Source organism: Montipora foliosa, chromosome 10, assembly GCF_036669935.1.
Source record: "Montipora foliosa isolate CH-2021 chromosome 10, ASM3666993v2, whole genome shotgun sequence".
Taxonomy (NCBI): Eukaryota; Metazoa; Cnidaria; class Anthozoa; order Scleractinia; family Acroporidae; genus Montipora; species Montipora foliosa.
Window position 1 is genome coordinate 25,429,278 of NC_090878.1, and position 13,335 is coordinate 25,442,612.

At 38.4% G+C, this 13,335-nt stretch overlaps 1 protein-coding gene across 9 annotated transcripts; it reads left to right on the plus strand.

Moving 5' to 3' along the window:
• The first annotated feature begins 695 nt into the window (after nucleotides 1-695).
• LOC137973550 (galanin receptor 2a-like) lies at nucleotides 696-11,387 on the plus strand. Of its 9 annotated transcripts, none has more exons than XM_068820388.1 (4): nucleotides 3,891-3,971; nucleotides 5,172-5,202; nucleotides 7,877-8,057; nucleotides 9,595-11,387. In XM_068820388.1, exons 3-4 carry the CDS (start codon nucleotides 7,889-7,891, stop codon nucleotides 10,500-10,502), a joined length of 1,077 nt encoding a protein of 358 aa, XP_068676489.1. In that variant the 5' UTR covers nucleotides 3,891-3,971; nucleotides 5,172-5,202; nucleotides 7,877-7,888; the 3' UTR covers nucleotides 10,503-11,387. The 9 variants fall into 9 exon arrangements, with proteins under 9 accessions (XP_068676484.1, XP_068676489.1, XP_068676491.1 ...); XM_068820384.1 differs by lacking the exon at nucleotides 3,891-3,971 and adding an exon at nucleotides 4,152-4,247 and having other exon boundaries at nucleotides 5,172-5,759; XM_068820385.1 differs by lacking the exon at nucleotides 3,891-3,971 and adding an exon at nucleotides 4,348-4,428 and having other exon boundaries at nucleotides 5,172-5,759.
• The last annotated feature ends 1,948 nt before the right edge of the window (nucleotides 11,388-13,335 follow it).

A 13,335-nucleotide genomic window follows, 5' to 3' on the forward strand; every position in this document is an offset into this window, starting at 1 on the left:
TGACGCGTTTTTAACAGGGGAAATGAGCGCAATGACTAGTCATGAAAGTTGGACCCACAAAGACATAAAGACGACTTTTAACTTGCGGACAAACATAGGCCAATTAAGTGAGCTTTTTTTCGCACACTAAGGAACTGTGCAAAAAAAAGTTTAATAAGATCCTTTTCTTGCAGAAGATAAATTGAATTTTTAGTCTTGGTTACCACAGGTGGCTCTGTTACGATGGGCGAAAGTAGTGTTGTTTCGACAGTAAAAATATTTTCTCAACTCCAGTGACTAAATGATATAAACGATAACTGCTTTTTGGTGCGAACCGATGCAAATACTCAATTAGGTAAGGGACCCCAAAGAGCACAGTTGTGTTGTTGCAGTCCTTCAAATACGATGAACGTTGATTGAAAGCAATCATAAGGTTGTTTGTCAATAACATCCAAAATTGTTGACTCAACAAATTGAGGGCATTTTCACACCTTGTTTGAAATTGCCGGCAATTTTTAAGCTAGGTTTTTAGCGCTTCATATTTTTCAACAGGACAATCATTTGTTGTCTCCTCACCAATGAACGGATAACCCAACAACGGTCCTTGCGCTTGGATTGAAACAATGTCCATGAAGAAATCTGTGTCCAATGAGCTATGACACTGTGACATTGCTATGTCAAACATTGTTGGAGCTTGTGGAACCATATGAACATTGATAACACAGTGCATCAAAGCAAATGGCAAAAAATATATATGATAGATGCTCTTGTGAGACTGAATGTTTTACCATTCATCCAAAAAGTTGGAAATGTCGATTGGAGTATAAATGGCAGGGCTTTCAACAAAACGTGAAGTTGCCGGTTGATTGTTGAGGTTTCAGAGAATTACTTCACTTTAGAGAAAAAAGTAGTCACCCTCGTTGAGTAAAGTAGCCGAAACGTTTCGTCTGTTTTCGTTACTTATTGAGACCACTTTAATGGTAAGGCTTCTTGTGTGAAATTTGCAATAGAACTCTTAAGTTTTTAGAGTCTTAGTATAATGTTTCTAACCGGAATTTTCGAAAGAAAACGAAAATTCGCGTTTTCCACTTGTTTGTTGAAGTTAGAATGGATTTGAGGAGAATTTCCCTTAACACTTGAAAGAGGCAGGGACAAACTGTTTTTTCTTTGATAGTGGTAAGCAAACTTTGAAGCACGGAAATTTTGTAGAGGTAAACTAACGAGTGTTAGCCCTTTGTCAGCGAAGTCACTATGACAAAGGGGATGTGATGTGTAAATAGGAGCGAATTCACTCAGTGACAAATTGCTAACACTGTAAATGACAAATCACAATTCTTTCCGGCTGACGGTGGTTTATTTACCATTATCAACCCGTTTTATGAAACCAAATTTTCGTGTTTCATTTCCCTGCCGTTGTACCACTTTTACGCGCATAATCAGTTCTGGTCGCCAGTCATAGATAATGTCTTTCTTTATCCATCGGCGTAGTTATATAAATACAGCAAAGGTCACGGTTTGAACAAAGAGCATTTAAGAGCTACAGCGCGGATCTACTTGGAATTGCACACGAGCCGACGAGTGACAAGTGTGATCGTTCACCTGGCATATTTAGAATGAAAAATACAAAAAAAAAAAAAAAACCAAAAAAGCAAGAAATTGTCATTTCGTAGTAAACTGCGCCTTTTTTCTAATGTGGCCTTCTTCCTAACACAGTTTGATTTCGTAATAAAGACCGCGCGGTCCGGAAAATGAAATTTTGAGTATTTAGGGATGGTGACTAGGAGGGAGTATTTTCCGAGTGGTTCAAAGAGTAGTCGATCCTAAAGTGTGTTAATATTTATCTCAGTTCCTTGGGGATTACTCTGGAACAGCAACCTTGCCGCTTCTACATTGGGTAACTAATAATCTTCGATTACGACCTTCGGATGTTTTACCTTTGAGTTCATGGAAGTTACAACGGGTAATATATTTTACTAGGTTCAGGGATTCTTTAGTCGAAATTCTCGAAAACTTTTCGGGGTTGAAAATCCATTCGTGAGACTGCCATCCACTTGTTATGGAAAGGTGATCTTTGAACATCTTCTCAATTAAGATAACAAAAAACAAATTGACCGTGAAGTTTGATGACTAAATATAGAGGGATTGTGATATCTCCAAAACGCCCGAAAGTTTCGGAACTTTTTTGAAACGTGCCCAAGGAGACATTCGTCCGTCAGACTCTGATGACTCAAACGTCGAACGGGTATTCTTTTCATTATTAGAATGGAAATATAATAAGTTTTTTATTTAACCGCGGCGGGCTCCAGGATTTCATCAAGGGGGCCTTAATAATTGTACCCGAAGGAGGAGAACCTTCCAAGGGGCCTTGAGAAGGAGAATGGCATTGGAATCTACGACCTCGGAAACGTGATTTTCAAACAATCTCTTATTGAAATCACTATAAATTTTAGGTAACATTGGTATGATAGCAGGTAAAATCGGGTCTTAGACAAAACCATTTTTCTTGATGATTTGATAACCTAAATTAAGACACTGAACTATAGACCTACCACATAAATCTCTTCCATCAATAAGCTTGAAGAAAAAGTAAACCTACATCAAACAAAAAATGAGTTTCAGAACAGTTAATAATCTACAATGGCGATATATATGTCTTTCCGGTCAGTTCGGTCTTTTATATTACCACATGAAACGAAAACTGCTTGCGGTTAGCATGATGATTACAGCCTGAATCACCAGTTGCGAGATATTTCCGATTCCTTCGAAAGCAAGCTACTTGCCGTTTTTGACAGATTAGGTGTCCTCTGCAAAGAGTACCGGTGCGCTAATATTGTTAAGCTGAACGAGTAGTGTGAACGTTAATTTTGAAGCCTGCGTTTTACCGATTTTTTATTTTATTTATTTTTTCCTAAAGTAAGTGATTAATAAGCAGTAAAAATGATAAAGAAAAAACAGTGTTGGACAGGATTCGAAGGTACGACCGAGCGATTGCGCGGCAGCTGCACTTGCAACCTCGTTCCCAGGGCGTCTTTGTCGATGAGGAGACCCTGAGAACGAGGATGCTGCACTTGCTCTGTAAACTGAGCAATCAAGGGAGCTGGGAGCTGGTTAGTCCTCCGTGTTGTTAGGCTCCATTATTTCGAAAGCCTTTTTTGCATTGAAAATGGCGGAAGCGAGCTCAGTGTTTGATAAATAAAGCTGACGAACAGTGAGATTGTTTTTTTTTTCATGGGGCTTCATTGGCGGATCTGGCTCATAATCGTAAGGCATTATCATTTTGTAATGTTGATAGCATTCATTTGACATTTTACTAATTTTGAGGTCGATTTTCACCAGTTTCCTAGTAATTCTCTATAGAATAGTAAAAACCTTGATTACATCGAGGAATTTACTAGTTCTTCATGCCCTCAAATTTTCCATACTGAATTAACCAGTTCTCGATTGTCAGAACTGATTTTTGTGGATGAAATATACGCTTTTAAAAGCAAAGACAAGGTTTTTAAATTCACATATGCAAAAACCTTATCTTTCTGTTAAAGTGAAATATTGTGATCCGTTTGCGAGGGCGACAAGTTGTCAGAAGTGTTCCCTCTTTCGATTGGACAAAAGCTTTACTAGTGTTGAGAAACACTTAAAAACTTTTGTCTCTTGAGCACAAATGGACTTCATCTGTTTCGTCTTAACAGCTGCAAAGTCAGGTTTTGTTAAATAAAGTAAACATGTCTATCTTCGTAATTTCTCTCGGTATAGCTTTACGGCCTGAATAAATCATGCGTAATTCTCCTTTGATAAGTCGACAATTGAATAATGTTCGGTGTTAAAAGATAGTGTCATTATTTGCTTCAAAGACTATTCCGTGCTTTGATTTGTTGGCTGACCTCTTGTTCTTTTCTTCGGTCTAAAAGTGAACGGTTTTTCAGATATTTGAGGCAATATAACTAAAACACACAGGCGATATTGTTTTCTGTTTGCTGGAGGGAACCAAGAGCAGGGTAAATTGTGTTTGTACTGCTATCTGTCTTTTCACAATGTATTTGAAAGCATAAAAAAAATTGTTCTTTTTCTTCAACGTAAACAGGATATAATTTTTTTTTTCATATCTGCCATGCCATGTTTTAAAGCAACTGATTTCAAAATTAGTATTATTTACTATATTTTGCGTTGCGCTGGCTGTTGGCCCTAACCCTTGGTCGCCTCCAATTTTAGCAAAGATTTTTTGTGCTACACCTACAGGTGATTGGATGTAGCCCTGTCTCCATTTTCTTAAAGTGAGTTTTCATTACATCTTGCCAAATAGAGCAAGATCTAGTTGAAATGATGTAGGAGGTGGTGATGTACTTCTCTCAAAGAGGTTCCTTTTGGCCTTCAATCGCCCTTGGTATACCGCAAAAATATCAAGTTTGTGTTTATTTCCTACCACAAAGAAACGACTTTTTTCTCAATTTAGGGGTTTGTTGTTTGAAATGCTTACAGCAATTACATTTAGGGTTAGAGGGTACTGTGTTCCTATAATTCTCATGTTTGAAGACAATATATGCAAAGAATGCAAAGAATGCAAAGTTATCCTGCGTTTTATTTGAAACGGATAAGGCAGCGTGTACACTGTTGTCGCCGTATGACCTTAAAAGAAGGTCAACCTTAGCTTTCTGAGAGCTTGGCAAAACTTCAAGAGCATCCAAACGGTAAAGCACTTATTATATCTGGTATTTGGCACTCAGTGAACCCGGGATCTCCGGATCATCTTAAGGCAAGCACTCTAACCATGGTGTCGCACTTCCTCCTGATGTACAAAGCACGTAAATGAGTACACTCAAGGCTACGAGAAATTTGTCGTGGCACATGTGTGGAAATCTTAAAACGGATTGGGATTCGAAATCGTTCTGTGCAATTTCATGTCGCAGGCGTAATTTCAGCGTAAGAAACCTTTTTCCCGATAAAATGTTAAAAAAAATGAGACCGTTTGCGTCGGCGTATGCATTACTATTAGACTTGACACTTTTGACTGGAAAAAGCCACCTTTTAGGCAAGGGTCACTGTGATAGTCGTGTAAACTTTTTAACAATGTCCGGCTTCTGCACGATCTCTTTCTTGAGTGTGTTGAATTCAACTTAAAATTTAGCGTCCTTGAAATCAGGATTTTATTGCGCTTGAACCAAATACGAAATTAACTGCATGGTTTGTTTCTCCCACAGCCTGGATGGATGTAAGACTAAGAAAGTGCCGGTAATGAAGAAAACCACTGAAAGCTTGACACATACTTGCGTATAATACAAAATCACCTGAGAACCGTATGGAAGAAAGGTTTCAGGACAAGGAAATCGGTATACGTGATAAGAAACCTCTCGGAATAAGGCCGGGGACAAACATACTTGACCTAAAAAGGATGTTTAGTTGAGGATATATTAATTTTTCTTTTGGTGCTTCTTATGTGGCAAAAGATAATTTTTGGGCTCTTTGTTCGTAGTAGGCATTGATCACGTAGCGTTCTGGTCGGTCACGTTCAGCATTTCAATATCATCGTTGGCATACAAAATATGAAGATTTTAAAGTTAATAAGATGTTAGCGTCTGCAGTTGTTTACTTTGCCCCGATCCCGTCAAATTCGAACAGTTTTTATTGGTCTGAGTAACATTTAATTCTTGAAGCCCTTTTTTCCTTCCGAATACAGCAATTAAAAAGACTGCATGGCTAGTAATACATTAAAGGGAAATGGCGGGCTGCCTTCAACAAGGTCAAACGCGATAGTTATGTGAAGCCAGATCAAAGAAATTGCTGGAGAGGTATTATATTAGCGACGTTTAAGGCATTGATGAGTTTTGTAAAATGTTAAAGGTGGCGGATCGCCCAACCGATGGAATAACCAACAGACAGATTGAATCATATTAAGGCCCTTGGTTGACCATGGTGTAAGAGACGTATTTTCAGGAACAAATACTTACAGTTGCTAAACATTTAGGTAATCCAATCCATGAAGTCTTGAAAAGGTCTTCCTCGCATTTACTTATCTGGTTTGCGCACCATAATATCTTTTTGCCAGGAGTAATTAACCTCTTACTAACCGAGCGCGAGGGCCGTACGTACATACATCTTAAGTTTAGGTTTCACGAGTAACCGTCGGTTTTTTTGGATATTTTGCGAGTCGTAAAAATACGAGCAATGAGCAATGAGCATCGAATAAGAGATTTATTAATCCACTTCAAAAAAGTTGTTATTTTGCTACATATTTTATTTGGTAAGAGTGTCTTGAAAAAAATACATCATCTGTCCTTCAGGGCGCGTAAGAACGATGTAAACACACAAAACGTTAGCCAAAGATCTTTATTTGATTGGATAAACAAAATGATTCCTCCGGCTTTGCAACGTGTTGAAAACGACTTCTTTCATTGAAAAACTCTCGTTCCGTCCGTATTTGCTCTGTTCTAAACCGGTCAAACCGGGACGCTACAGTGTATTACCGTCTCCGATGGCATATTTTGCGCGTTCTCTTGACCAAATATGGTAAAATGGCGCAATAGTGGAATAGTAATGGGGAATATTGTCCCGAGGTGGTGGCAGTACAAACTGAGTGCAGCGAGGTTAGTACAAAAACGACCGAGGGCCAATATTTCCCTGTACAGTCCCGAGAAAGTGACGTTAGTAAGTTGTTTATCATATGGCATCGTTTCTTTGAGCAATCGCACACTTCTCCGCTTCGTGAATGTTCGTAATCAAAACTAAATTCCGCTTGCTATAATTGTACAGTTGTGCGTAAAAAAGTATATTCGCCTTGTAAAAACTATATGTGTTGATGTGTTTCGCTCAACTTGAATTTCGCGGGAGAGAAATGGTCCTTACTATAAAATCCCGACCGAGAACCAACCAATCAGAGTACTCCATTTAGCCTGAGGATTTCTTGCCATATACGGTAATAAGGGTGCTTAATTTGCTGCCCTAGTTCTCCTTTGTCAATCTCGGTCTCAAAAGGTAGTTCGTGAAACGAGGTGCCATTTATTTGCGAAAAATACCTGGTCTAGTATACATATTTTTCTATTCAAGAAAACTCAAAATAAACTATTATGCACTGAATCCGGTCGTCCTTTATTAATTACAAGATAACTAAAACCTCGGTTAGCTCTAGCTACGTGCGCTTTGTTCATAATTGTTGTAGAATCCTTTGATGAGGTAACTAAATTGTTGTTGTTGATACAGTAGAAACTATGGCTGCTAGATTCGGGATCTTTTGAGAATTTCACTCACAATCCCTCTTTATTTTATGTTTTTTATTTACTCTATGCCACGGAAGAGAAACATTTATCGATTTTTACATTCATATCACGGCAAAATCTTTACCGCGATGTTAATGAAGTTTACTCTGATATCATTGTATTGTTATCAGTTGCGTGGATTAATTAAACCTAGGGAGAAATTTAGCAGATTCTATCTGAGTCTCAGAAGCAATTGATGAAAATGAACTGTTATCGTTATACCAACTGTGTAAATGGTAAAATTGTAGTGTGATTAAGCCAAAAGCGTTTCACACGGGGAAACTTTGACTTGGAGAGTCATTAAAAGGGAACCGCAAACGTAGCATTCTGCAATAGCGCACGAATTCTCTGGTATTGAGTCCTGTTGCACAGTGAAGCACGTTTGAATATACGCACAGAGATGAAGTGGATAAAATGACATACCATGTCAGTAAAATAACCATTTAGTTTGATCGAATTTCCAACGAGCAAAAGGCAGAGGTAAGCTTACAAAAGGTAAGCTTGGCCGCATTTTTTAATTTCAAACAAGTTATGAAAGTTGATTCACCTACTATCACCTCCAACATCATTGATACTACCTCACGAGTTGATTACCTTAAGGCCAAACGGATTTCTCTCCCATTCTCACTTTTCTATTTTCATTATTTTTAAAGGTGGTAGTACTCATGGTTTACAACAGAGATATCACTCAAACGCTGTTCTTTGCAGCTGTTGCCATATTATCTTTCACTGGAAACCTCTTCTTCGTTGTTCTTTTTCTACGTAATAAACTTCTGCTGAAAAAGGCATACCACGTGATATTGCTTATCCTAGCTTGTACTGATATGATGACAGGTGGGTTGTTTTGAAAGTTTACTGGTTTGTGGCGATTGCAGAATATTGGTCAAGTACTGCTTTAATAGTATTATTTAAAAAAGGAGAGCCCGCAACAGCAATACATTTGAAGAAATGGTATTTTTGCGATGCAGAGACTAGAAGGCTCCTTAGAGCAGATTTACACGGTACGACTTTTGGAGCATCTGTCTAGGTGGAAGTGGAGAATGGTTGGCATTGGACACCATCCACCAAAACCACCCTGGAAGAGAGAGACTGAGGTTGAATTCAAAAACACTTCGTGACGCCTTGTACATAGTACTTCGTGCCAAACCACCTTCACATAAATATTTAGAATATCTGTACAGAAAGTAACCCAAACATTCATAAAAGCTAACCTTAGATCTAATTAGGACTAAAGAAAAGTTTTTAGGCCTAAGGTTAGTTTTTATGAATGTTTGGGATACTTTCTGTATAGATATTCTAGATGTTAATTCTAAATGTTAATGTGAAGGTGGCTTGACACGAAGTACTATGTACAAGGCGTCACGAAGTGTGTTTGAGTTCAACCTCACTCTCTCTCTCTGCCAGGGTGGTTTTGGTGGATGGAATCTAATGCCGACCGTGGAGAATGAAAGCAAGATTGCGGGCGAGAATAACAAACATGTAATTTGGGTCCTTCTACTCTCCTTACTAGCTTTAATAATTTCCTTTTCATCTTCCTCCTGGCAGTCTCTCAACTCATTCGGCTCACAGCGAGGAAGATCCTAGCACTAGGGCCAAGTACGACCTCTTGCACGTAAATGGAATACAGAAAACATATTGCGCTAGGATGATCCGCCTTCTAGGATCACCGTGAAAAGCAATAAAAAAAGAGAGGCACACGCACGGCAACATGGAATCTATTTGTTTTATATAATAAAGTGAGAACCAATCAAAATGCGTGCATTATTGAGCGAGAATTGGCGAGTAGGTCTTACAATGTAACAAGATGAAGTGATTTGGAAAAACATTAAACTATAACTGAAGAGTTGGGACAAAATATTTCTTAAAAACCTCTCATGATAAAAATGTTTTGTAAAGACGAAGACGAAGACGAAGACGAAGACGTCGATAATAATAGTAATAAGAACAATCGGTGATTAAAAATGGTTTAATCTTAGAAAAAGGAGAAGAAAAAGAAAAGAAAAATTAATACACAAAAACAATCGTACTTATGGAATTAGTCTGGATTTTTAAATAAGGCTTTAGATTTCCTTATGAACATGCATGTTTCTTACATTACCCATTGTTCTTAGTATTATTTATAAACTGTAACTTACAAACACTCTTTGCCTTCATAATGACGTTTGCTAAAAACGTCGAAACCTCGTCGTTTTTGGCAAACGTTTTAACCCTAAAATGTTTTAAAGATTTATTTTGCCGCAAGCTTTTATATTTAAAGTTCATGCAATCATCGCACTGCAGTATTGCTTTAAATTTGTTTCAAATGTCATCTGCGTTTTCCAATGATTGATTGGATGTTTTACGTTATTCTTTATATCCAATTTTATTTCAGGAATTGTTCTTGTCCTCACTCCTGGTTACATTATTGGCGAGCAGGCAATATTTACCACGAAGAACGTTGGATGCGCTGTCTTTTGCTACATAATAGCAAACCAATATCTTGTCTTCACTCTCGGAATCGTCTCTTTGTACACCGTCACTCTTCTTGCATTTGAGCGTTGGTTTGCTGTGTTTCGCCCCTTGCGATACAGGACAAAATTTGGATCTCAAAACGTGAGAAAGTATCTACTTTTTGTGTGGCTTAGTTCATTTGCTGTAAACAGCACGCACATCATAGAAACGAAGTTCCTATTTCGAGGCGAGAATACTACACAACACCGCGGCTGCGTCTTTAAGCAAATTGCTGGCAAAGAAGTCAGGGTTGTGATCGGAATTTTAGAGATCTGTATCAAATTCATCGCACCTGTTATTATATTGTTAACGACTTTCATTCACCTTTATCATTTTATGAAAAATTCAACCGAGGGCGCACCCTCCCGTCAAACTCACGTTGCGGTTACTCGTGTGACAAAAATGGCTGCTCTGACGTCATTAGTTATGGTACTGTGCTGGTTTCCAAACCAGTTGTACTATTTACTTTTTAAACTCAATATTGTTCAGCTGAACACCTCGTGGCATCGAGCTACTGTCATTTTATGTATGTTTAACTCTTGTTTGAATCCCTGCATTTTTCTCGTGAGTAACAAGCTTTACCGACAGAAAGCAAAAGAACTGCTTATATGCTGCGGCAGGTTGATGACAAAGCAAGATATGACATTAACCGACTTGAGGCCTGCTTCTCCTCAAACGGTAGGCATTCTTGGAGTTTTTAAGACTCGTTCGATGTCGATTTACAGAGAGCATGGTCAAGAGATGATCAGTAAAGCAGTGAAAAGGTTTCCTGAACTGATTAAATCATAACGTTTTTCAATTTCTTAATTTTTTTGATATGTATCGAAATTTGTTTGGTTTATTTTAGGGAGTTTTATAAAGGGCTGACCTCTGGACTTCTTTTTTGACAGCCCGTTTAAACGGTTTCAAAATTTGCTTCAACATGCATTCAACACTGTGTTAACCGACCTTAACCAAATCTTCGGTGCGTTTGAACGGGTTTTCCAACATCGTTAAAAGCGTAAAAAATGTTGAAAGCTTGTTGAAAGCGTGTTTAATCAAGTTTAAATCGGTTTAAACTTTCATTCAACATCGATTCAACCAGATATTTAAGTTTCCTTTGTTGAAGCCCTTTGAACACGGGACACTGAAAAACGCAGACTGCAGACTGTTTGTAAAATGAAAATTCGGTTAGCCTAATTAGGCCTAAATAACATTCAGGTTAGCCTGATTACGGTTAGCTTTCAATAATAGTGAGGGTAACGCCATATTTTACCCCTGGTCTGCACAGTCTGCACAGTCTGCAGTCTGCGTTTTGGCGTGACCGTTTGAACACTGTGTTTAACAATGTAAAACACACGCAGGCTCAAATCAGGCCGAAAAATCAAAATGGCGTAGTTTATCTGGACGAAAGAGTCTGCTTTCTAGTTCTCAGTTCCTCGCAATCAAATTTCACGAAAGCGTTGGTTCTTTTGTTGGCGCAATGTTGGATCCATTTGAACGGCCTCCACGCAACGTTGTTTTTGCGTCCAACATTTGCCCAACTTTTGTTGAACGAATATTGGTCAAATGTTGAAACCGTTTAAAGAGACCTTAAGCTTTATCTGATTTTTGCTTTTAGTTTGTTAGATGGTTCTGATATTGCATCATGAAGGAAGTGTGTGTATGTATTTATGAATGAATAAATTAGTTTACCCGCAGAATGCCTCTCCAAATAATAACATAATATTAAAAATCACGTTAATCCTCGCATTCACTATAGTTTTATAAATTAAATTCCCATTTTAAGTAGCACGTGGATCATTGTATCCCCAATTTGCATGAGTTTCTGGTCGAAGATGATTAACCGCATAATCAAACATCCCCCATAATGCCACTCTCGTACTTGGCTCCTATAGTTTGTAAGCCTTTTGGAAAGTCCTTTGATTACCATTTACAGGTGTGGTCTCAGATAAAGTGTTTTTGGCTGAGCTATATTCGTGTCCCACGAAGCAGCGATTCTCTTCTTTCACGTCAAGGAAAACGATCTATGGCCGCTTGCAAACTAGGCAACTGCAGATTAGCGACTACCCGGAAGCCTTAGAAAAAAATGTAAGCAGTTGTTGTTGACAATGGTTAAAATTCGTTACAGGGATCGTTATCTCGCGGGGAAAATTGAGAATTACCTGACGCTTCCACGCTCTTTTGCTAAATCTTTTCAGTTTTTTCTTTCAATTACCCTTTTAAATGGTTATCTTATACCCTTAAGGAGTTTTTAAACCACGAAAAGAAATTGTCACTGCGTTCCGTCGTTGTGGTTTGAAACAATCGGCGTGATATGTGAGTTCTGGGCGTTGGCCCTAGTGATGGGCACAAAGAAGGACAGAGGAAAACTCTCTCTAAGAGTTACATGGGAATATATTGAGCACTTTAAGTTACATACTTATAGATATTTCTGCTTAAATAGAAGTTCTATTCTAGGCGTCAGCCAACGTTTGAGAAGAACAGTACCCCTTTCTTTGCTATTTGTAATTAACTTGTCGTGATTTGTTGAAAAACATTGTTATAATTTGTAACAAAAATTGATGTCGTTATTTATAATGATCCTCGTCGTGAGATGCGATAACAATGTATCACTGCACCAGAAATGAATACCGTTGAACTAGATTTGCGCGCTTTACGGTCCTCTACTGCATAGCCAAAACCTACAATGAGAGGGCCGGTGACGTAATTTACCATTGTGACAGTGGGAAACCCAGGCGACTGGGAGGTCGAGAGAAGACTCGAAACCAACTTTAAGGACGGTGCCTACTATTGTTATTGCACATACGTTACTCGCATCTCGAGATACTCGGATTTCCTATCAGCGGTGCCTATTAATACAGGGATATTTTTGCGCGTTCCAAGCTATGCGGAGAAAACAGACCTTTGCAAGTTCTCTTGGTATCCAAAAAGAAAGTTAGGGGTAACCATGCATTTTTCAGAGATAATTAAGCTTCAATGTGGAAATAAACGAAATACATTGCTTTGTATTTTAAAGCTTTTCACAAATATTGTTCATTAATTATCTTCGAAAAATGCTTCGTTTACCCCCAGTTTTCTTTGTGGATTTTAATAACACTTGTTAAACGGCGCAATGAATTACCGTCCTCAAGTGGACTTTTTATTCTTCGCTTTTTACACATACAACTAATAAGTCGCACTCCAGACTATCATCATTTTTGTAGCTGAAACGAGCCAGAATTTACCTAGACCAATCACAATGGACTTCCAGACTCTGCAAGTGCACTTCAGACCCTGAGAAATTTTGCTTACGGTCACTGCTTCGTGTGTTGGGCATTTAAAATCGCTGACTTAAATTCTTATCAAAGAGAAACTGAAGGGTATAAATTCCATGCTTTGGCTTAGATGTTTGCGGCTCTTCACAGAATGAGTACGGTAGAATTCGTATGGTTGAAACATTTTGCTCCCGTGCTATTCAAACCTATTTGTGGCGTTCGCTTGGGATTGATATCATATGTTACATTTCTTGACTCACGGGAGTGCAAATGCATACGCCACCGAGGAAACAAAATTTTTGTTCCTGAGGAATATTTTGGAAAGGCTTGGTTTCTTTGATGATTCATCCAAAGAAGTTGACGCATTTACGCTCCAGGGGAGCAAT

Excerpts from the sequence above, each read along its gene's own strand:
- LOC137973550 (XM_068820383.1), top strand. The coding sequence starts at position 807 with ATGGCAGGGCTTTCAACAAAACGTGAA. Across the intron at positions 834-7,876 it reads GGCTTTCAACAAAACGTGAA|GTGGTAGTACTCATGGTTTA; the intron begins GTTGCCGGTTGA and ends TTATTTTTAAAG. Across the intron at positions 8,058-9,594 it reads TTGTACTGATATGATGACAG|GAATTGTTCTTGTCCTCACT; the intron begins GTGGGTTGTTTT and ends ATTTTATTTCAG.